Below are 21,645 nucleotides of genomic sequence, written 5' to 3' on the forward strand. Positions count from 1 at the left end.
AAGACGAAGATAGATGTCTGTCTGACGACAATTGAACTATTCGGCAGCTCACTTCGCGTGACCACCATTCCGTCTGCAAGCAAGTTATTCTTTCCAACTTTTTGGGAGCTATTTCTCTCATACCCGTCTGTAAGTCCATGCAGTTAGTTTTGTAGAAAATCGTCTTGTGCTTCGTGCAATAGCCGCCGATTATAGGTGCCTGGCGAAGATAGGTTACTTACTCTACGTCAATTACGGTATCTGGTAGTTCATAAATCAATGCAAGGATGACCATCTCTTGTATCAATTCTAGTCTTGTAGAATGTACAGTATATGTGACTGACAATTTGTCGTATCTTGCCAGGTTATTTATTATCTCGTGATTGCCATGGCTTTGTAGTGTACATCACAAAGCATGTAGTATAGGCACCAGATTGCCAGCATACTATTGTTCTCAGCTTATAAGAATAATAATTACGTGGATAAAATAATAAAGACCAATTTAGTACATTAATTCTCACCTATATAGCGTAGCTTGCATCATATCTGGGCAACTCAGCTTGCAAGTGTTTGTTGGAGTCATACTGGCCACTTTTATGATTTTAGGGCATATTTTCTCTCCCATATTTTCGTATACTTATATATATAGTAGCTCCTTCACACTCTTTGACGATCTGCATGAATTGTATTGTATAACATCATAAGATCTGCTCTATATCTCATCCGCTTCCTTTAGAGGAGGGTATGTGCTTAGCACAGATTGTAGAGTTAGGGGGCCCTCACCCGGCCATGGTGTCAGCTCTTTTGAAAGTGATGGTTCTTAACATAAGCTTATCGGTGGCCTGCAGTTTTTACTTTTTACTATTTTGTCATTTCATAGCACACGTAGGTATGTCATAGGAACCAGGTCGCATTTTATTCCTGTAGACCCCTTAAATATATATAGGACGTTTAACGTACCCCTGTATGAGGCTATAATTATATAGTTACTGTAGTCTGTAGCAATGTTTAATTGCGTTACAACGCCAGGTAATATAAATTACTTGTCTGTTTGTTGGCTTCCCATGTTTGTAGTCGTGATGGGCAAGCCTCCTATGGAGGTGCCGTGTGAAGGCATGTCTGTCTTCATTTGTGTATATTTGTATACAGGAGAAAATATAATATGCCTATCTTCCCTTGTGGATCAACATTACCCAAGTCTTGCCATAATTATAGAAAGAGACCTTTCAAATGATGTGCATAGTGCGTAAAGTGCAGTATTTTCTAAACACTATACTGACCTTTACCAATATGCAGTGAGTACATGATTGAGTTTGTACCTTTATGGGCAGATCAAAGGGAATGCGGAAATACAACGCGTAATGTATTGACACCATGCATTGTGCGTCAGTACCGTGCAATATGAGCCATAAATGTAGTGAACATTATTACCCCGTGCGTGCGCAGCAGGGGTAGAGCGATTGGTTTGTGTGTGTGTGTGGACACAAAAATTAGCTGTTTGAGCGAATACAAGTTCATTTTCGAAACAAGTATACAAAGAGCGTTGAAAAGTTCTGTCCAACTACTGTCTACTTCCTTATTTTCTCTGAGAGAAAGTTCTCTCAGAGGAGATTCGTGTACAATAGTGATTCCTTTAAATGCTTTATCGTTAGACCACACGAATTAGCTCTCAGAACAGTTAGCACTTTATTTTAATGAATGAATTCCTTTAACGCTAAGGATATTTTGGGGCTGTATAATATTTTTCTATCTATCCTACAGCCGTTGACCAATGAGAGCATGCCTGGGGCTGTATGATATTTTTCTACCAATTAGTATATTAAAGTGTGGTATAAGTTTTGTTCTTGGTTTTCCTACTAGGAGTGCAGGGGTAGGAACTCTTATTTATGCCTGTACGCTAGACAGCTATAGAGAGGTAAGCTGCCATAATAATTATGACGCTTTTATCATAGAGTATACAACTCAGGGATTTTGTTGCTAGCTATAGTAGCTAGAGTTTTGCAAGTAGAGATTATTTGTTGTAACCTCTGGATAACGGTACTGGTATTATGGGTGCACATGATCCGTTTCCCATCCCTCTTCTCGAATATCTATGCTTGTAGATGAGAAAAATATGTTGCTTCTTATTGTTCACTCACTTGATTATAAAACAAGACTGAAACACATCGGCTTAGTATGTGAGACAGTTATTCAGAATATACTTGGTCACTTTCCATTCTAAAACCTACACTTACAATGTCTTAGGACTCCACAATTGAGAGTAGTAGCTATTATTATGATGTGGCAGTGATGTGTGTATACAACCCTACACGTACATAGGGAGATGCCCTTAATTTATTAAAATAAATTACTTATTAGATATTGACTTCATTTCAAGCTAGCTAGCTAGCTGTGAAGCTGTGACCAGAGTTGTGACTAAATAATGGACACAAGATTTGTTTTATTTTTAGTAGCGCTCTTAAGCTGGACGTCAGGTAAAAGTTCTTATTTGAACATTGAGCTCTCAGTGCATATATCCTTCTTGCTAAATTTAATACTTTCAAAACGCTCTACTGTGTAGTTTAGATGTAGTTTAGTACTTAAGTAGCATCCACATGAGTATTTATCCATGCACTCTTTAGCTCAGCAACTGGTACTGTACTGTCCCGGTCCTGCAACTATCAGCTGTTCAACTGTAACACCAATCATTTGGGATGGGACGGCTTTTAATGGACAGTGTCCCCACAATGGGATCTCTTTTCAAACTATTAACAATGACAGCATTGGTGAATCTTCCTCTTGTGGAGAACTGAATGTGACTATCACCAATATAGTCACAACTATTGATGTTGGTAGCACTGTAGTGAATGTTGACTCATCACTGTCTTTCAGTGCCCAACCATCTCTTAGTGGATTAACTGTTGTCTGTAGAAGTGGAGCCAATGCTGCTGTGAACTCTATGCTTTTGATTCCAGGTAGGTATGAGTTGGCTGATAATCAGACATGCTTGGCTGACTCTGTATTTGTACCACCCTGCAGATCCTACTCAGGCTGTGTCTGTGAGCCAGGACTCTTTGACAGCTGTGACAGTGAATTTAACAGGCGGAGACAGTTGCTGTATTTCACTGTACTTTGTGGTGATCACTGAGATAGGCAGCAGCGACTCACCCACTATCATAAGCAGCTTTTCTCCTTCCATTAGTGTGACTGGTCTGGACCTGTGTAGGAACCGCTACTTTATTGTCGGCTTTGTTCAAGCTCCCTCAGGCGTACAAGGGGGAAGAAGTACACCACAAATGATAAGTAAGTATATGAGTGATTTAGAAGCCTAGCATCCTAGGGACTATTCATCGCCCAAAATTATAGCGAGTAGATACAACAAGTAGATACATATAATACATATATACGTATCTGCAAAACAATAATGCTATAGGAGACAGTATTAAGTGTTGTTTGAGGATTTATGTGAACCCCGTTCTGAGAATCAGGTTTCTGCTACTACCATAATTATACCTGGTTTTGAATAGATTGCGAATGGAGAGGTTTCCACATAATTGCATAGGTCGCAAACGAAAAAAAGGAAAAGCGTGTGCAAACAATTCGCCATAGTTAGACGCAACCAGGCTTGTACACTGTCATTCACAAATATTATCGGAATACGGTGTACGGTAGTGGCTGTTGAGATAAGTAGTTTTCTTGTGCAGGTTTGGAAGCGGTTACAAATGTGAAAGCCAGCACAACTACTTTGTCTTGGACACAGCTGGCAAACACTGCTTCAGATGGCTGCAACTCTGGCTATATCATCTCCTGGACTGAAGGAGAAGATACTACGGTCGGTTCTAGCACTTCAGTCCTGGTGTCAAATCTACACAACTTCCCTTTCTGTCAAAGTCAAACTCTAACGGTGACGCCCAATACACCATCTGGTCGTCTCACTGTGGGCACCAGTTTACAGAATGTGATATTTGAGCACCCAGGTACATAGTTTTGTGCCTCTAAAAGGTTTTAACTCAATCCTACATGTGTCCATAAATTACAGATTTTGCTGCTCCTGTAGTATCAGTCTTTTTCACTCTCCAGTCAGATAATGTGGTGATTAACATCAACTGGCAGGTACATGTAACAGGTTGTTTAATATTTCATCAAGAATCATTCTTGTATATATATATATATATACATGTAGGATATCTCTTTAGAGGCAGTTCCATTGAGATTGTTTGGTTTCAGTAAGATCGGGGAGGGTGTGTGTAACCCTCAGTTTAGTGCAACTGGTTCATCGATGACCCAGTTAGTACCAGGAGCTCAGTCTGGTGACAGGTACACTGTCTGTGTGGTGTTTATCAACAACAAGTGCATGAATCGTACAGATGACACTGTCAGAGGTGAGAGAAAGCTTTGTGTGCCTAATTTATCCATTTTGTTTATCTCTACAGTTCCGGTGCAACTGCTTGTCAATCCACAGCTATCTGTTGGTGATAGTTCTGTCTCAATAGTGGTCAGTGTATCTCCCTCTCCCCCTATGAGTCTTGACTCTCTGTCCATACTCGCAACTATTGATCCCCCTCATGCTAGTGCTGTGTTGGCAAACTACCCCACATCATCTCAACAGTACACGGTGATGTTTGATGGTCTGACCCCTGGAACACTCTACATTTACGACATAAGGGTGATACTCAGGAATGACTCTACCATCACTATTGGTCTGCCGGTGACTGGATCCTTCACTGTTCCAGGTATAACTATACCTTCTAGAAAATGTATGTTTATTAAATCTGTATCTCTCCTCAGCATGTGGCACAGTTTGTGTAACCGTGGTTGTGGTAGTGAGTGCAGTCCTGCTAGTGGTTGCTGTTCTTAGCCTAGCTGGAGGCTTTGTTGCTTATAAGTACAAAAACAGATCTAAAGGTAACGAATATAGTGCTCAGAATTTTTTGTAACCAGCATCAACCAATTTACCCAAGTTCATAAATATAACCTTCCTGCATGCATTCGCAAGATTGGTCAGTGAGATCGTTCAAATCCGAAAACGCAGAGAAGCACGAACTTACGTAAGTGAAAGCTGTAATTGTGCATTGTAGTGTGTGTGTGTGTCTGTGTGTCTGGCTGTGTAGACTATTACAGCTGCTCAGTGATAAATGAAGTGCAAGTAAGAGCTTCTAGTAATAAATGTGGATTTGCAAAAATAATGCTTGTTCTCGAATTATGGCTAGTTTTGCTTACTTTGAAGGGCATTGCAGTCTCTTCAGACTCGTGTGTAGCAAAATCTGTTGATATAGCTTAACTATTCAACTAAATGTTAGCTCTGCACTAGAACGCTACCTATTGGTATAGCTGTGAAAGAGCTGCAAAGCTCCACTGAATGCAACAGCCATTAATTGTAATCTTCTCAGCAACGATCAGGATTGATCGTTTCCCACTATCTTGTACCATTCCTGCCCTGCATGCAATAGCAAAAGCATTAACATTATTGCAGCTAGCTTTCCACCGCGGCATCAGCGCCCGCGGTACTTTCATTTATTATGCTTTTTTAAACTGATTGGAAATAACCCAATTGTATACACATGTACAAAGATGCATGATACGTATACACTCATTTCTAATACCATGGCAATTTTCTCATTCAGACTTAGCTTACCCCCTCCACCACCTGACTCCTTGTACGCTGACCCCAAATTCATTGAGCACCAGGCAGCCCCGGGCACTGAGGACCAGTACGCCATTGTCGATAAAAACGGCAAGAAAAACACAAAACCAAACCCAACTCCATCAGAAGCTGTGTATCAGGTATGTGTAAAGTACTTGTTGTATCATACACGTGTAGATACTCCAAGGTTTTCGTAATGTAGGGTGCAAGTTAACTACCTTGTACATGTACCTTCTTACAACTAGTGTCGCTTTGTGAACCTACTGCTTTGGTTATTACTCCCTACTGCTATTTAGTATACACCCCCAATCCCCACCCAGGACCCCTGCACGATTGAGCACGAGACCGCTGCCTCTGGAGTTATGTGTGCCGTGGTGGACAAGCCCAAGAGGTCCTCTAAAAAGAAGGGAGGGTCGGATGTGGTTCCTCCAGCCAGCGAGGGGGTGAGTGGAGGAGGTCTTGTCTAGTATATGCAGTTACTATTTTGTGTAGTGTACGTAGCGGGTCAATAAAAGTTCCCGTAGTACATGCATGCGTGATACATACCGTTTCAGCAATATTTCGCTACCGTACTGTTTACCACACCGTTTTTTGCATGTGGAAATACAACGTAGCCACACCCTATCTAGTTGCAACGTTTCAGAGAAATGTACAGCTCGACAGCATAATTAGCCTCCAGAAGCTATGATGCTAAAGAGTTGGTTATAAGTCTAAACAAAAGTCACAGACTGTTTTACTTGTCTTACCTAACCGTAACAATATTCCAGCAGTAGTCCTTATTTGTGGTAACTACGCTAATCCTAGTAGATCAGCTAGCTAGTTCACCTAGCATGCTCTCAAACTTCTTGCTGCAAAAGAACAGTTTTGCAATTAAAATTAATGTGCGTATAGTGTTAAAGCATTTTTACAATGCTTTAATTAAACGGTACGGTATATGTACCTTGAATGCCTGAGGAAAGCATTTGAGTGTGTGTTTGTACAGGTATCAGTTAGAGTAAAGTTTGAGTTCAAGTGCTTGTGAGTGCTGTGTCAGTAATAGCAATTGTTCAAAGTAATCCCTGATCTTTGGTAGTACAGTAGAACCTCGATTATTCGGTCCTCCATTATCCGGAACCTCGATTATCCGGCTTGGCAGTTTTCTTTTTATCAGATTAGAAAATGGGCGTGACCCTTAAATGCTCGCAAATGCGCATGCGCGGTGCAGCTGTTACCATGGAGACATGCCAGCTTATCTTCTGCGCATGCGCATACCACCATGCGGCACTGCTGTTTATCAATAAAGTCGGTGGATCAAGGTGTGGTTTATCTATTCGATTATCCGGCATATTCACTTATCCGGCCTGCTTCTGGAACCAAGGTGTCCGGATAATCGAGGTTCTACTGTAAATGTTTGTGTATGTGTTCTTGAGGGGATTCAGTTATCACAAACAGTTCAACTAAATCACTTTCACTTTTAATATTGAATATACAGCTGTTATCTGTCAATTGAGATACATGTACACATGGGATTGCCTTATACGAGATCAACTCCCATGCACAACTTACCAGATCAACTTTACATGAGGTCAACTGTCAATAGATCTATTTTTAGCTAATTACTATCGTGCATGCATGTGCGTCCATGCCAAAGGTTGACAGGTATTGAATATTTAGCACAATGCACATGCATTCATTCACAATGGCTCAATTCATCAAGCATTCAGAGGAGCTCTAGAGTCTAGAGGAAAGAACGTTAAATTTGAGGGGTAGATTTATACTGATCTGCACGAAAATAAGAGCATCTGCTGTGGCATTTTTTCCACTGACATTTGTTAATAGCCTGGCTTGCCGTGAATGCTCCGAACATTGAAGCTAGTGAACTATGTCATGCACTTAGTACAACCTGGATCACTGGGATTATTTCAATCACATCATCCCAGAACCAACAATCATATATAATGTTGAGGGATAGCATTTTAATGGACAGCAAAAGAGAAGAATCCAGACATTGTTTGACCGTTTCAACATCCACAGGAGGCATGACTATAATTATTTATTTTACTAACCATCAAGCATCAGTTGATCATAATTATGAAGTTGATTCTATGACAGTTGATCTACTGACAGTTGACCTCATGCAAAGTTGCTCTGATAAGAATTATCTCATGCATAAAAGTTGATCTCGTGTGCACACACCTTACATATACAGTTACCATTGAGTGAATTGCTCCAACCTTAATACATTGTCATAATTATGTGCTTTCTCACCTAGCTGCCAATTGTATAAATTCCATTCTAGTGCATGTGTGCATCTATTACCATAGTTGGAGGTAGTGTTTATGAATAGTAAGTATTTCAGTCAGATTATTGCTCACTTGGCTTGCCGTACTTCTAGAGGTACTTGGTTGTCAGAGAGTTATATTATCCTCTTATCACCCCTAATGTTGTGTGTACAGTAGATTAAGAGATACATGATAAGACCTGCCTTCAAGTGTTTCCTTAGTGGTGCCCATTGTGAATTGCAGTTGTCATAACTATAGCCTCTCGTTTTCATTTTAGAAGAAAGTGGTCATGCTTTTTGGCCAGTATACAGCAATGATTTCTCTGTATAAATAGTGAAAGTTAGCGTATCGGACCATGAATTGAATCATCAACTCATAATTATGATCTAGCACACTTTAGTGTTTACTTGTTGACACCATATTATGTAGACCACTGTAGGATGCGTTAACTTGATAAACACCCACTTTAATAGTAATATATGTGCCTATCTAGGGTGACGCAAGCGCCATGGGGCAAGCGACGCATCCAACTCTGCTGGAAGAGATTGTACAAAGGACACCACATCTTGTGGCAGGTTGGTGACATGGCCTGTGTATCCATATTGCCCATCTCCTCAGCATCTTGGATTGAACAGTAGATTGTTCGAATAGAGGCATATCTGGATTCACGTCTGTATGCCTCTGCCTGTGTTGTTCCAAGCATGCCTGTGCACTTGGCCTCTGCAGTCTCTGTAAGTGTAATCATAGATTGAAGAGTTAGAGGGATAGGAAACGGTTTGTATCTCGAGTAACATCCGCGCTACGCTGCGGTTTAATCAAGGCCATCATAACAATATCTATTTCTACACTCAGTGCATAATAAACTACAAGTAACTGTGCTTAGTCCGTGCAACTCACTTATATTTCAAGGTCTATACCTATTGTAGTAGTCATAACCAGCACGCTTACACGTTATATGTTCCAATAGCTCTAAAATAGCCTTGGGAACATATAACTTTATTGGAAAGTCTCTTTTTACTGGGTGTGGTCAGACATTAGCAAGTACTACACGTGGCTCATGGACTAGGCGTGTTATAAATTGCTGAAAGAGATGATGTCTCGAGGAAACACAGCTTTGGGAGTTACCCGGCAAAAATGTGCTTAATAGCCTCGTTCATAGGGCGTAGCGCGGATAATTTTCGAGGCTCCACTGCAGATTCAATGTAAAATCATCACGTGCACCACTCCGTTTCCTATCCCTCTAACTCTTCAATCTATGGTGTAATGAACATTTAATAATGTTTGGCCACTTTCTGCTGGCTTGTGCATTTTCTACATAAAATGTTTATGTTTAATAGTCAAACACCAGAACCCTTTCAGTTAGTTACCTTCACTTCCTGCTGCTCCTGTGTGCCCTGTATCTTTCTCTGGGTCTAGCAAGCCTCCTTTCCCTCTTTTTAGCTGTTTCTGACTATCTTACCTGTACGTCACTCCCGCTCCTTCCTTTAATTTTTCTTGTTTTGTCGCTATTCATATCTTTATTCTTTTATTCTTTATCATACTAAGATAGATCTACATCACGTAGAAATTGGTAAAGGATCACGGATCCCAAAAGCAATGCCAGTCCGTGACATATACATACATACATACCGTGGACACTAACTAAGGGACTTGCTTCGCTCGCCCCAATAATATGCATATGAATTGTGAAATTGTTAATCATAGGTCAACCATACAATGTGTACTGCATGCCATTCACATGTATACCTTGTACAGTATACAACCCAGTTCACACTAGTCAGTACATTATATAGATATAGTGGCATAATTATTAATTTTAATTGTGGAGGTAGTTCTACTTAGTCTACATGCATGTACTTGCCTCGATTTCAGCGCTTATCTATTTTCCAGTGCTAGAATTGAGGCTAGGGTGTTACTACCTTTACCTCCATTTATGACGGGACACTAAAAAATAATCGTCAACGCTACTTTTAGAGGTCGGAAAGTTTGTCTAAGCTAGTGTGGTACTGTAAAGTCTAATATTAGCGCCAATTTCTCATGAACCGTTTGATTCTAATTGGGCGCCAAATTAAGTTATTTGTCCTGCAGTTTCAACATGGCTGTCACTCTAAATGAGGCGCCAGTTGCAAATAGACATTAAAATAAATCCTATATTATATGGTGTACTCTATACATGCAGTTGTTTGTTGCTCAAACCTCATAGTGTAGGTTATACATTATTATACCTACATGCATACACATTTAGAGTACATGTAAGCGTGTTGAAGAAGCAACTAAACCTAACTCCAGCCAGCTTCCTCAGGAACTTTATTCAGAGGTGTTCAATGCATTGCCGAAAGGGATGGCTCCTAAAGTTGTGAGGAATGGAACGAAAAACTAACCGAATTTTATATAATACAGTTGTGTAGTTATAGCAACAGGTGCTCATTTTAACCTCATAGTGTAGTTAGCTTACACTATAAATCCTTTAATCATACATTATTCATTATGTTTGTCGCTGTAAGAATCAATTTATCTTTATACAACAAGAGGAGCTATACTGCACAAATCACATAATCATCATTACCTAAGTTAACTATAGAATATAGATATGGGTGAATACGGTGAGTCAGTCCTCGAGGTTAGTTCATGTCTTTCACTTCCCTTCTCTCCCCAGCTCCCATTGGATGCGTTAAGTCTCAATGAGGCAAGTGGTTTTCTTGCAAGACCTGGAGGATCTTCTAGGAAAATGTTGAGGAATTGGTATCGCTGATGGAGGCTCTGGACCATGGGCGTCAAAAGTCGCCCTTAGCAGTCGGTGGGTGGTGCATGGTGTCGCTAGTGGCATGGTAGATATCGGTATGCGTTTACAAAGGAAATGCTGATTCCTGACTAGGACTCTCCCAGATTGGGTCCTGATGGAAATATTGGCGATGTGGCCTAACGTCTGTAATAGGCCTCCCTGATAAATTATGCTCGGAATAATTTTAGCATAATATAGGTGTCTAAAGAATAGCTGGGAATAATAGGTAGCAATGTCCATTTTTGGTAAAGATCATTACATAAAGTTTTGCATAACTTCCTCTACAATAATCAGTCCTTCTCACTTGCTTCTGTGGTTCGGAGTGTGTAATAAACGGACTCGTCGTAATTACGCAATTGTGCGATTGAAAAGTATGCTGATGTTTTTAACACATTATGACATTCCATGTTGTACAACTATAGAGCTAGATCTACCATAAAAGTATGTGAAATAGACAATAACAATTCAAATAACCAACGAACAAAATAAGCCAGTCTCGCAAATTTAAAAGACGTCAACATCGTTGTTTCAGCTTCAGATCCACTGAATGATGTGTATTCAATTGCTGCTGCTTTCATCCTCAGCGAAGCCTGCATGGACATAATCATGCCTATCTATATATAAGGTAAGGCACTAGCTTCAATTCAGACGTAATAAACGTATGAATGCCGTCTGTTACGTTGAAATTTATCGCTATCTTTTTATAGGCGAGTAGATTAAATCTATTAATGTGCTCAACCATCAATGTTTCTATAATTATAATCGTATAGCATGTCTCACGACTAGAGGAGTGTTACAAAATAACAACTATAACAGGAGAATAAACTTGACTATAAAACTGTAGAGGCATGCTGATCTGAAGAAGTTACGCTATTGCAAGACTTTGTGAGTGGCAATGGTGCATGGTAAGACATGTACTGCGCACATGGGACTATTGTATTTATTCAATTTATGGTGTAAATAATTACAATGCCACTTTTGTAGGGCGAATATTTATGTTGCAGTCTTTGCGTCGCATATTTAGAGAGTTGTATATAATTAGGAGGTCGGTCGAGGTTACTCTATCAGCCTCGATTTCAGGCCGTTTAAAATACTTCGTTTCTAGCGGCCTAAACGGAGGTCAAAGTATAACCACCAGTTACCTATAAATTGTCATATTTTGACCTCTATTTAAGGACGCTATATAAAAAAATAAGTCAACGCTACTTTTAAAGGTAAGAAAATTCCCTAATAGAAGATATCGCGAATCGCCTTAATCAGTATAGTATCTAATTCTAACACATCGTAAATGTTTTTGTAGCACTTCGTACCAGAGGAGGTACGACACGCATCTCGTGATCTCTCTTTCAATTGATTCAAATCTTTTTGACATAGGTTTTCAATGTACTGTGTTCCCACAATAACTATCTTATTTGCTTAGCTGGCAGTTAGTTTACCGTGACCTTGGCGCGACAAACCCTAGGCTTGTAGAACGCTTGTAAACATTAATTTTAGCCAGCTCTGTAAGTTGCTCAAGTGTTTCTCCAGCTGATGCCCTGGTTATAACTCATTCAGATATCGTATAGAGGGATTATTTTGAGGGTATTTTGCAGAAAACCGTTTATGAAAGGTTTTTGCGGAATAGCGGCCTTCATGCATGTGATATTAATTTTGTAGGTATAAAACTGCGAACATTTATACCCTCGAAATAATTATACCCGTTAGCTATACGGTATTTATTGACGGGTGTAGTGCTCTTACTTTTTGTAGCAAGCATATCTCGTAACTGAATAGGGGTTCACTGAGGTTCATCAACGGAAAGAGTTTAATCTAGCTAGGACCTATACTACCAACTTTGAAAAGCAAAACGAGGACCCTTTATTGTACAATCATACAGAGCATGACCGTAATTAAGTAGTTCATTCTTACTTTTAGTGGACAGAATTTCATCTAGTAGGCCTAAACATTTTGTGGAATAATGAAACCATCAATTAATACTACGTACACATAGCTAATTAGTTTCACAATAAATAATTATTTATTAATCCGACTATGTACATGTAACCTGTAATACTGGTATCTTTGTACTATTATAATGCTTATAATGGGGGTGTGGTCAACAAAGTGGGCATGGCCCCCACGATTTTGCGGCGCGCTATGTCTACCGCGTGCAAAGCTCTTTCCTCCAAAACATTTTATCTTAGATGAAACCCTGATGGAGAGTTCTGCTCCCCTTTAGAGCTCTATATTGATGCAAAAAACAGCAGGGTCTGAAGAATTCTCTAAGACTGACAAAACCAGGGCTGCTTAATAATAATTATTATTTATCCTATAGAAGATTAAGGAGATTCCTGACTAGTTTTACACAAAATAAAACCTAAACAGCAGCGTCAAAATCATTGAATTTCAACTGGACCTTTTTGGAGTATAATTATGTGCACATAAAACACAAACTATGTATACCGCATAGCTGGAAATTTTCACTAAATGGATTGAGAGCCCTCAGAAGAAATGTTCGCAGTTATAATAATTACCGTCTTTCTTCTAATTACAGCGCCACTTATGATCTTCCAGTGGCGCACAAATAGAACAAGCTATAATTCCAGTTTGGTCTTATATTAGAGTGGCGCTTAGCAATAGAACGTAGAGTACTGAGTAGTTGTTTCCATGACGCTTCATATCAGTTGTATATAAAGTCTCGATTAAAGGCCACGTTATAATTTCTTTACCTAAGCGCCAGCAAAAATTATTCCAGAATTTACTTAGTGTTCAATTGGAAAATTATTTTGTGAATTTGGCGCTTCTATTAGAGTGGCACTGCAATTAGAACACGGTATTCGCGTTTCAATGCCAAGAAACCACACCCACCCACCAACAAGTTTTCATATGTAAACGTATAAAATACCGGTACGTGAGCCAGTTTTAATTTTCACTGTACCATACTTATTCGATTTAAGGCGACACTTTAAATAATTATGAAGCCAGAGGTCGTTTCTTTTGGAGATTGAACAATTATGTTGAAGTTCTGGTGTCGCATATTTAGAGGGTCGCATCTAATTGGAGGTAACTCTGCTATCCTCGATTATAGGCCGCTTAAATTACATTGTTTCTTGTGGCATGGAATCGAGGCTATGGTTTGACCTCTATTTAAGACGCGACATGTCAACAGCAACACGCTACTTTTAGAGGTCAGAAAAGATCGAGGGTGTCGCATATTTGGCCATTGGAGGATCGCTTTAAATCGAATAAGTATGCAAACATTTCCCGCTATAATAGACGTCTACAGTAGTTCACTCTTACTTTTGGTGCTGATGACTTGAGACTTCTGCTCTCCTTTGGAGCTCAAAGTGCAACGAACAGCGCGATCTGAAGAATTTTCTAAGGACTTGGACTTGATCTCAAAAGAAATAGAAGAGCAGCTGCAACTGCATTGCAGAAAAATTGATCATGTGATCCAGAGCCTCCCTGGCCATGTGCGCGCACACACGCAAATGCAGTCTTCTTCTTTGTGACTTGACTCTCAGACTGCCAGTAGACTGCATGCTGTTCTGATCCCAAACAGCAGCAGGATCTACTAAAGGTTAGCCAGTTTTTAGATCTATTCAGTAGAACATGGTATAGAAAAGATCTAGGCTATATGCAATCACCCAAATTCACAAGTCCCCATTTGTTAATTATGTGGATGTATTAAGCTAGTGGACTCCACCAGGCCCGCCGTGTGTTTATATATCTATGTCCCAGCCCTGTTCGTGTGTTGTATCCCCATAGCAGCATCGAAACATGTCTATTAAACTGCTCAGACATAATTCATCTATTCTCAATGCAGTCGCAGCGCAGCTAGCTGGCTGTGATTTATAGGGTGCCTTACTCACTTGAAACTGCCTTATACGAATTGTGTCTCTATAATATAAATTAATTTTGTGGATTTGTTGTTATCGATCTAACTAAATTCCGAGGGGTCCGACACTGTAATTTTTAGCGTACAAGATTTCAAGATTTCACGAAGATTTCAGATATTTCCCAGAGCATCACTGGGGTTGAAGATTAAAAGTTCCTGAGTGCATGTATCTAACTAACCAGAGTCTACCGTCATTCACCACTTGCACTAGTCATGCACCTTGGTCATGGATGCACTAGCACTTGCACTGTGAGCTGATGCAGTCAAGGCATAGATATATGGGCGTGCCCGTCCCTTTTTGGAGGTAGGCCACGCCCATCTAGTCAAGGCATAGCTAATGAGATTACGGAAAATGAGGTCAAAGGTGGGATTTCAGAGATTTAAGATTTCGGGATTTCATGAGATTTCAAAAGTGGGTGTACAAGATTTCACACGGTGTCGGACCTCTCGACTAAATTCTGTTGCACAAGTATAATTGTTAAATATAATAATAATAATTGTGTTATCTTAGAACTGTTATGTTGTACAGTAGACTTTCGCTAATCTGGCTCTCTGAAGTTCAATATAATTATTGTCATTTCGTTTGCTAGCTTGATCATTACTGCAAAACTCACCCTGAAATGCGGCCACTCGCTATTCTGTATAATGGTCAGTTCTGTCTGCCCCAAACTAGGTTTTAATTTTATACATTTATTATGGCCGGATATGACGTTTTGGGTGTGGTTTGGATATGAGAGAATAAATAATCAAGAGAGAGAAAACTGCAAAATTATTCATATTATTCGAGGTAGGACTGTTTTTTTAGCCGTGGCTATTTTCTGAAATGCAGCCACGCTATTGCAGCTAAACTGCACTGTCTCCAAGGGTGACCAGATTAACAAGAGTCTACTGTATATTCAACAATCTGCCCTGTACGGTTCTTGTAATTATGTGTACATAGCTATACCGTATAGCGCGGAATTATCAAGGGGCTTAATTTTCGCCACAAAAAACAACGAATATTTTGCACCACGAAATTACCAGCTATACGGTATTGGGTTGGATGGCAGGGTTTCATCTAGTGGGGGGGGGGGGGCTGGGGGGTGAACTTTCCCCCCCAAAATGCTCATTTTCCGGCGTGCGTAAACCTCCCCCCCCAAACTTAAACTGCACTGTCTCCGAGGGAGACCAGATTAACAAGAGTCTACTGTATATTCAACGATCTGCCCTGTATACAGTTCTTGTAATTGTGTGTACATAGTTATACTGTATAGCGTGAAATTATCGAGGGGCTTAATTTTCGCGGATTTCGTGGGTTAGAATTCTACACGAAAATTAAGTCCACGAAAATTGTTCGTTAATTAGAATTACCTGCTATCATGCAAATATTTAAAGGCGTGGCTTCCGGTAAGCAGTCATTCCAGAGGAGGGAGGACACGATTAACCTTAGCTCTAATTAGCTAATTATCACGATCTTTTAATTACATTCTTTGAACGATTCATCTTTTCTTTCTTTATAACCTCTACATATTGGACACAAGAGCTAGAGCAAAGTAAGCCTTTTCTCCTACTGGAGGTACCCTTATGGCCAAGTTGTCAGGACCTGAAGGTAATAGGACCCCTATAAGAAGCACCTCAAGTACTCCTATCTCTAAGATCCCTGTGAGAAGCATCCCAGGCACTCTGATCTAATCTCTGTGAGAAGCACTCTTGATCCTGGAGACAGGATCCCTATGAGGAGCACCCCAGGCACTCCTGTCTCCAAGATCCCTGTGAGAAGCACCCCAGGCACTCTTGTCTCTGTGATAAAGCTGCAACATGGAATTGTTTAGTTCAGAGTGTCTCCAACATGAAGAACATCAATGACACTAACAGTCTCAGCTTCTAGCACCCCTTTATTTGTATGGTTTGCTCTGTGCCTGCAAGAATTGCCTGTCACTCATACCACAGTACTGTTCTGTGTGTCCCAATATGTAGAGGTTATAAAGAAAGAAAAGATGAATCGTTCAAAGAATGTAATTAAAAGGTCGCGATAATTAGCTAATTAGAGCTAAGGTTAATCGTGTCCTCCCTCCTCTGCAGTCATTCCACGAACATTGTGCAACGAAATGGCTTTTAGAGGCCAATCCACGAAATATAAGTGCCTCGAAAATTTTGCGCTATACGGTATACATAGTGTGTGAAATTTAACGCACTCCAATTTTACAGTGTAGTAACCATGCATATAAATTGTGTGATAATCACGTATCAATTTTTACAATGTATATTCACGTATCCTATTAAAAAGTACAAATAAAATATATAAAATATAATTATATAAAATTATCGTACCTGCCCGAAAATATACGCCCCCTTCGTATTTTCTGATGATGTGATATAATACTGCTATACTAGTCTGAGCTATACTGAGAGCTTATAATCAATGTCACTGCAAAATTAGTTCATTATGTTCCGGACTACACGGAAGCACTCTCTTCAATGGCATGTTCAGTGTAACAGGTGATCACATTGTCTCATTTACCTTCTAGCAGACAGTGTGCTAGCACTGCTTTTACAAGATGAAACTAACGGGAAAACATATACAAAATAATTATTATCTTGGTGTTTAAACTCTCTGTCTGTTTTCTGTTTGTTTTTGAAACTGTCTTAAAAAAGACACAGACCATGCAGAACTAACGTGCAGTACGTGGGATTATTTTACACACCATGCATGCTCACTATTATTACACCAGCACCAGATTTACTCATTTATTATAAAAAAGGTTTTTGGAATTATTTACGTCCCTGTTCAGTGCATGCACGATCAATTAAGGATAACTCTATAGCTCAGAAGAGTTAGAACTTCTAGATGGTATATAAAGTGCGCATGTGAAGACAGACGATTGACTTATATAGCCCTATAGTCTATATAGATAAAAGTATAGTGAGGGTCACATCAATATAGGACTTAGGGTACAAGCAGGTATTATTAAATTTTTTCTTACCCCCCTGTATTGCAGTAATTTTGAGGGAGCAAAATTTTGTTTACACCCTTCTTGAATTGTTTACACCCCTGTTTTAACAGTGCAAGGGAATAGTGTTAAATTATTAATATTAAGGATAACTCTATAGCTCAGAGGAGTTAGAAATTCTAGATGATGGTCTGGTGCCTCCTTCACAAGGCCTGTGGCCTGGAATCGAGGCTATAGTGTATAAAGTGTGCATGTGAAGACGATGGGACACAAACAATTTAGCCCAATAGATGAAAATAGTGGTTTAAATAAGACTCTTCATCAAAGTAGAGCAAATGCACAATAATTTTACCGTATAACTGGTACATTTTGTGGTGTAAAAATTTCCTTATTTTATTCATGAGCAAGCTGAATGAAAATTTTACCCATCAAAACGTATAGGTGTGGTTTATCCAGAACGCATGCAATAATATAGTGCACGTAAACAAAGATTCGTGGTCAGAGCTTCAACAACGAAAAACCACGAATATTTTGCACCACGAAATTACCAGCTATACGGTATTGGGTTGCCGATGGCAGGGTTTCATCTAGTGGGGAGGGGGGGCTGGGGGGTGAACCTTCCCCCCCAAACTTTAAATCCGAAACCCTGGATGGTGGGGCATATCAAAATAAACTGCATTTACACACATGCAGTGCAAGTGCATATAATCCCAGTGCATTATATGGTTGCTATGGTAGTGATGCAACATATGCCATATACAGAGCACTGGATTGCTTTGATCTGCCCACTCACTGGGCAACAAATTATATATGTCTGTGTGAAAACATCAATCAATTCAGGGTGTTTTTATACAAACAGCTGTGGTGAGTGAGTATACAAATAAAGAGCTAGCTCTATGGTTGAGCACAATTTTAATGTATTAAAGTCAATATCTATAAAAAAAATTATACTTATATAGGCCTCGCTGTTCATAATTATTATATATACTCTACAGAGTTTATGATCATGCATAATTTTTGCATTTCTATATACAGTCATGATCAATGTGTTAACATTAAGTATATAGCTAGTTCATGTATAATATTATATCAAATATCTTGGAAGTTGGCATAGTTGTCGAAGGAGTCCAAGTAGACCAGAATAGCATCAAACAAATCCTTGTAGTTGTCCTGTGAGGGGGAGTGGCACATTAATGCTCATGCATGCAAGTGTGTGGTGGATAATACATTGTTCGTTATATGCTATAATTATATATACCCACACACTGCACAAACACTGACTGTGATTGTACAATATACATTGCAAATAGCACCATGCAATCAACAGTATACAGCTAGCCACTACTATTTGAGGCCTGACTTGAAGCTTTGTAATTGTGGAAAAACAACCGGCAAGCCTCCTCGATGTAAGAGCAGATGAACTCACGACTGAGGGTACTGCCCCTGGCTTGTGGACCCTGAGAGCCTTGACCACCTGGAACACATCCACCACTCCCTCTGTCTTGCAACGGCCAATGGTAGTAGCTACAGAGCAGTACATACCAGAGCGGGTCGCAGTGTCACTGGATAGAGAGAGGTTATAATTATAATGTCCATATAAGGTTACAGCATGCACTTGTACGTACTTGCAATGAACCAGTATAGTGTTGTTTCCAGTTCTCCTTTGAACCTTTATAACCTCTTCATTGACGTCAGTTACAGTCTTGAAGTTCTCACACTTTCCACTGCTCTTCCAGTTAGTGATGTGGAACTGAGTTAATTGACAGGCCTTTTGGGTCTGCATGGAGGCAACAAGGATAAAGAGAGGTTCAAAGAGATGCATGACGGGTACCTTTTTATTAAGCATGCTCAGTTGCCTCATAACGAACCCAGTGTTGACTTCCTCCTCCAAGTTATTGATGGTGAACTCACCGAAGGAGGTGACATTGCCACTCTCTGGCCAGTACTGGGAGCATGCTTCCTATATATTATACATACATACATGCACTCAACAGGGAGGACCTCTGTGAAGACCATCTCTTACCTTCCCATTCTCACTGAGTGGAGTCAACATCACAACAGCCGCACACTTCCTGTCATAGATCACTTTCCAGAAGTTACGCACAGTTGAGTCCAGTGGATTCTGGGCAATGATGTATGCCTGCTGGTGCTTGTAGCCCTGGAGGGAGGGAGGGGAGCATAAGAGTACAGGGCTCTAGTAGTTGACACTTACATGAGCAAACACAGCATGAATGTAGTCAGGTTGCTCTCCCTTCAGAATCACACGACTGGGCTCAGCTATTGTTGGGGAACAGTGAATGGATATAATGTACACCGTTAGCAGAAATCCTTACGTGGCAGGTAGTCCATGTTCCTGTTCCTGGCAGCATTCTTAACAGCAATAAGACTTCGAACTTCTTTAGGATTTGGAGTAACCTGTTCCAGAATTTGGAACTGGTATTGGAATTCTGAGGTGGTTTTTCCCGGGGGTACTAATGACATCTTTTGTATCTGTCTGCGCAGATCTCCAGCACCGATCTGAGTGTCTCCACACGTCATTGACTCCAGGATAGCATCGTGGATGAACACATACTGATCCTATAGGGGGTAATGCATGAGCATGCTCAGTAGAATAAAAATGGCAGCAATCATTAGCGTCGAAAACAGCAAGGTGCAGAGGTGAGGTCACCATTGTTTACTCTATTGAGCATGCTCAGACATAGTATAGCATGGCCACACCCCTCTTATCTTAGCAACCATTAGCCTCAATTCCAGGCCGATTAAATTAATCGGCCTGGATTTGAGGCTAAGCAACCACTTGAGGTCCATAGCAACTGTATAGTGTTTTGTAGTGTTTTGTACTGTTGAATCTTAGCGCTCTTTTGTACTGTCATTCTTACCGCTCCAGTTCACAATTGCAGTGCTTGCAAGTTGACAAGCTGCTCTTATTCTGAGCTGAGGCTCTGAGCCCTTTTAATTATTGCATGCATATCTACATGTACAAAACCAAGAAGTTAATCATGACAGCTAGCTGTAGCATCTTTCTTTTTTATAGGTGGCATTGCCACCTACTTGATCTAGCTAGCACCATAGATTTATCTATGCTGGTCTATCTGTGAAGAAAAAACGTGTACAAACAAGTGTAAAGAACATTTGTGAAAAATAGTGAGAAGTAGGGTTGGAAGAGCAGCTCAAACCATGAAAGAAACACCCATTAGATAGACACAAAACGTACTGGTATCTCAGGACAAACTAACTCTCCAATACCTAACATTTATAATGCGCAGAAAAAAGTTTACAAACAAGTGCAAAAAACGTTTTGTGAAAAAATGAGGAAGAGTAGTGTTGGAAGAGCATGCGCACTGAAGTAACAAAAGCTCGAAAACAAGATTGTGGGTTGGTATAGTCTTTGCATGCTCCAACTAGTTGCGGGTGGGGCTCGATCTTTGCGATCTTTGACAGTTGGGTCCAGCACTACTTCGAATTTTAGTGGGGGTCATCTGTAGAGTCTCAAATTTAATATACACACCATGTGCTTTGGTTTTCGATCATTCAAATGCGTTATTCTTATATCGCAACACATGCAAGTTGATGGTCAAATATAGGGGATCGAGGGCTTCACATAAAGAAATAGGTGTAACTCGAAGTAGTGCTGGACCCACTGTTAAAGATCACAAAAATTGAGCCCCACCCCCAACTAGTTGGAGCATGCAAAGACTATACCAACCCACAATCTTGTTACTTCGATGCGCATGCTCTTCCAACCCTATACTCTTCCCCTTTTTGCACTTGTGATAGAAGCAATACTATATATAGAATTAGAGTAGATATATACCCACCTGTGTTTGTACAAGCTTCATCCTCTGGTTGCGAGCTTTAACAATGGTCCCGGAAATATCGATGAGACCATCGACTGAGATCTGATCGAGAACATTATCAATGGCAATATAAGTGCCTGTGCGTCCCACACCAGCACTGCAGTGGATCAGAATAGGACCTTTTGATGGCTTGTGTTGGGACTGGACCCGACGATGGAACCCAAGAATGGGCGTGGCATAGTCAGGCACACCGTGATCAGGCCAGGCAGTGAAATGGAATAGCTTGACTCTCAGAACACGGAGATCACCATCCAACTAGAGGCAGGGGAACAATAATCCCACTCCTCCCCACTCTCTTATAATTATGGTATTGCATGCAGTTGAGTAATAATTATA

The 21,645-nt window shown here is 40.2% G+C and overlaps 2 protein-coding genes across 24 annotated transcripts in view; one reads left to right on the forward strand and one right to left on the reverse strand.

Moving 5' to 3' along the window:
• LOC135340597 (uncharacterized) overlaps nt 1–21,645 on the reverse strand; it is a 93,996-nt gene that overhangs the window by 58,776 nt on the left and 13,575 nt on the right. For 19 of the 20 annotated variants that reach the window (XM_064536934.1, XM_064537062.1, XM_064536933.1 and 16 more), the window contains 8 exons: nt 21,271–21,564; nt 19,786–20,029; nt 19,665–19,729; nt 19,476–19,610; nt 19,284–19,412; nt 19,078–19,229; nt 18,879–19,014; nt 18,284–18,622 (listed from right to left, as the gene is read on the reverse strand). In XM_064536934.1, the coding sequence (XP_064393004.1) occupies nt 18,542–18,622; nt 18,879–19,014; nt 19,078–19,229; nt 19,284–19,412; nt 19,476–19,610; nt 19,665–19,729; nt 19,786–20,029; nt 21,271–21,564 (1,236 nt within the window). In that variant the 3' untranslated portion in view covers nt 18,284–18,541. Of the gene's footprint in view, nt 1–18,283; nt 18,623–18,878; nt 19,015–19,077; nt 19,230–19,283; nt 19,413–19,475; nt 19,611–19,664; nt 19,730–19,785; nt 20,030–21,270; nt 21,565–21,645 lie in introns of those variants that run through there. The other variant, XM_064537070.1, reaches the window with a different exon arrangement.
• Nucleotides 1,901–10,370, forward strand: LOC135341019 (uncharacterized). Of its 4 annotated transcripts, none has more exons than XR_010396513.1 (13): nt 1,901–2,933; nt 2,998–3,261; nt 3,663–3,935; nt 3,998–4,071; nt 4,142–4,340; nt 4,392–4,691; nt 4,747–4,863; nt 4,955–5,006; nt 5,583–5,742; nt 5,923–6,045; nt 8,357–8,438; nt 8,482–8,594; nt 10,109–10,129. XR_010396513.1 is itself a non-coding variant. In XM_064537480.1 (13 exons), coding segments are annotated over exons 1-13 (2,088 nt in total). In that variant the 5' UTR covers nt 1,901–2,587; the 3' UTR covers nt 10,111–10,247. The 4 variants fall into 4 exon arrangements, 3 of the variants coding, with proteins under 3 accessions (XP_064393550.1, XP_064393570.1, XP_064393559.1); XM_064537480.1 differs by having other exon boundaries at nt 8,499–8,594; nt 10,109–10,247; XM_064537500.1 differs by lacking the exon at nt 8,482–8,594 and having other exon boundaries at nt 2,536–2,933; nt 10,109–10,265.

The sequence above is a fragment of the Halichondria panicea genome, chromosome 1, assembly GCF_963675165.1.
Source record: "Halichondria panicea chromosome 1, odHalPani1.1, whole genome shotgun sequence".
NCBI classification, from domain to species: domain Eukaryota; kingdom Metazoa; phylum Porifera; class Demospongiae; order Suberitida; family Halichondriidae; genus Halichondria; species Halichondria panicea.

Bases quoted from the DNA above. Each gene is read 5' to 3' on its own strand.
- LOC135341019 (XM_064537480.1), top strand. From the start codon at position 2,588: ATGCACTCTTTAGCTCAGCAACTGGTACTGTACTGTCCCGGTCCTGCA. The intron at 2,934-2,997 runs GTAGGTATGAGT...ACCACCCTGCAG, and splicing joins CTCTATGCTTTTGATTCCAG to ATCCTACTCAGGCTGTGTCT. The intron at 5,743-5,922 runs GTATGTGTAAAG...ATCCCCACCCAG, and splicing joins CATCAGAAGCTGTGTATCAG to GACCCCTGCACGATTGAGCA.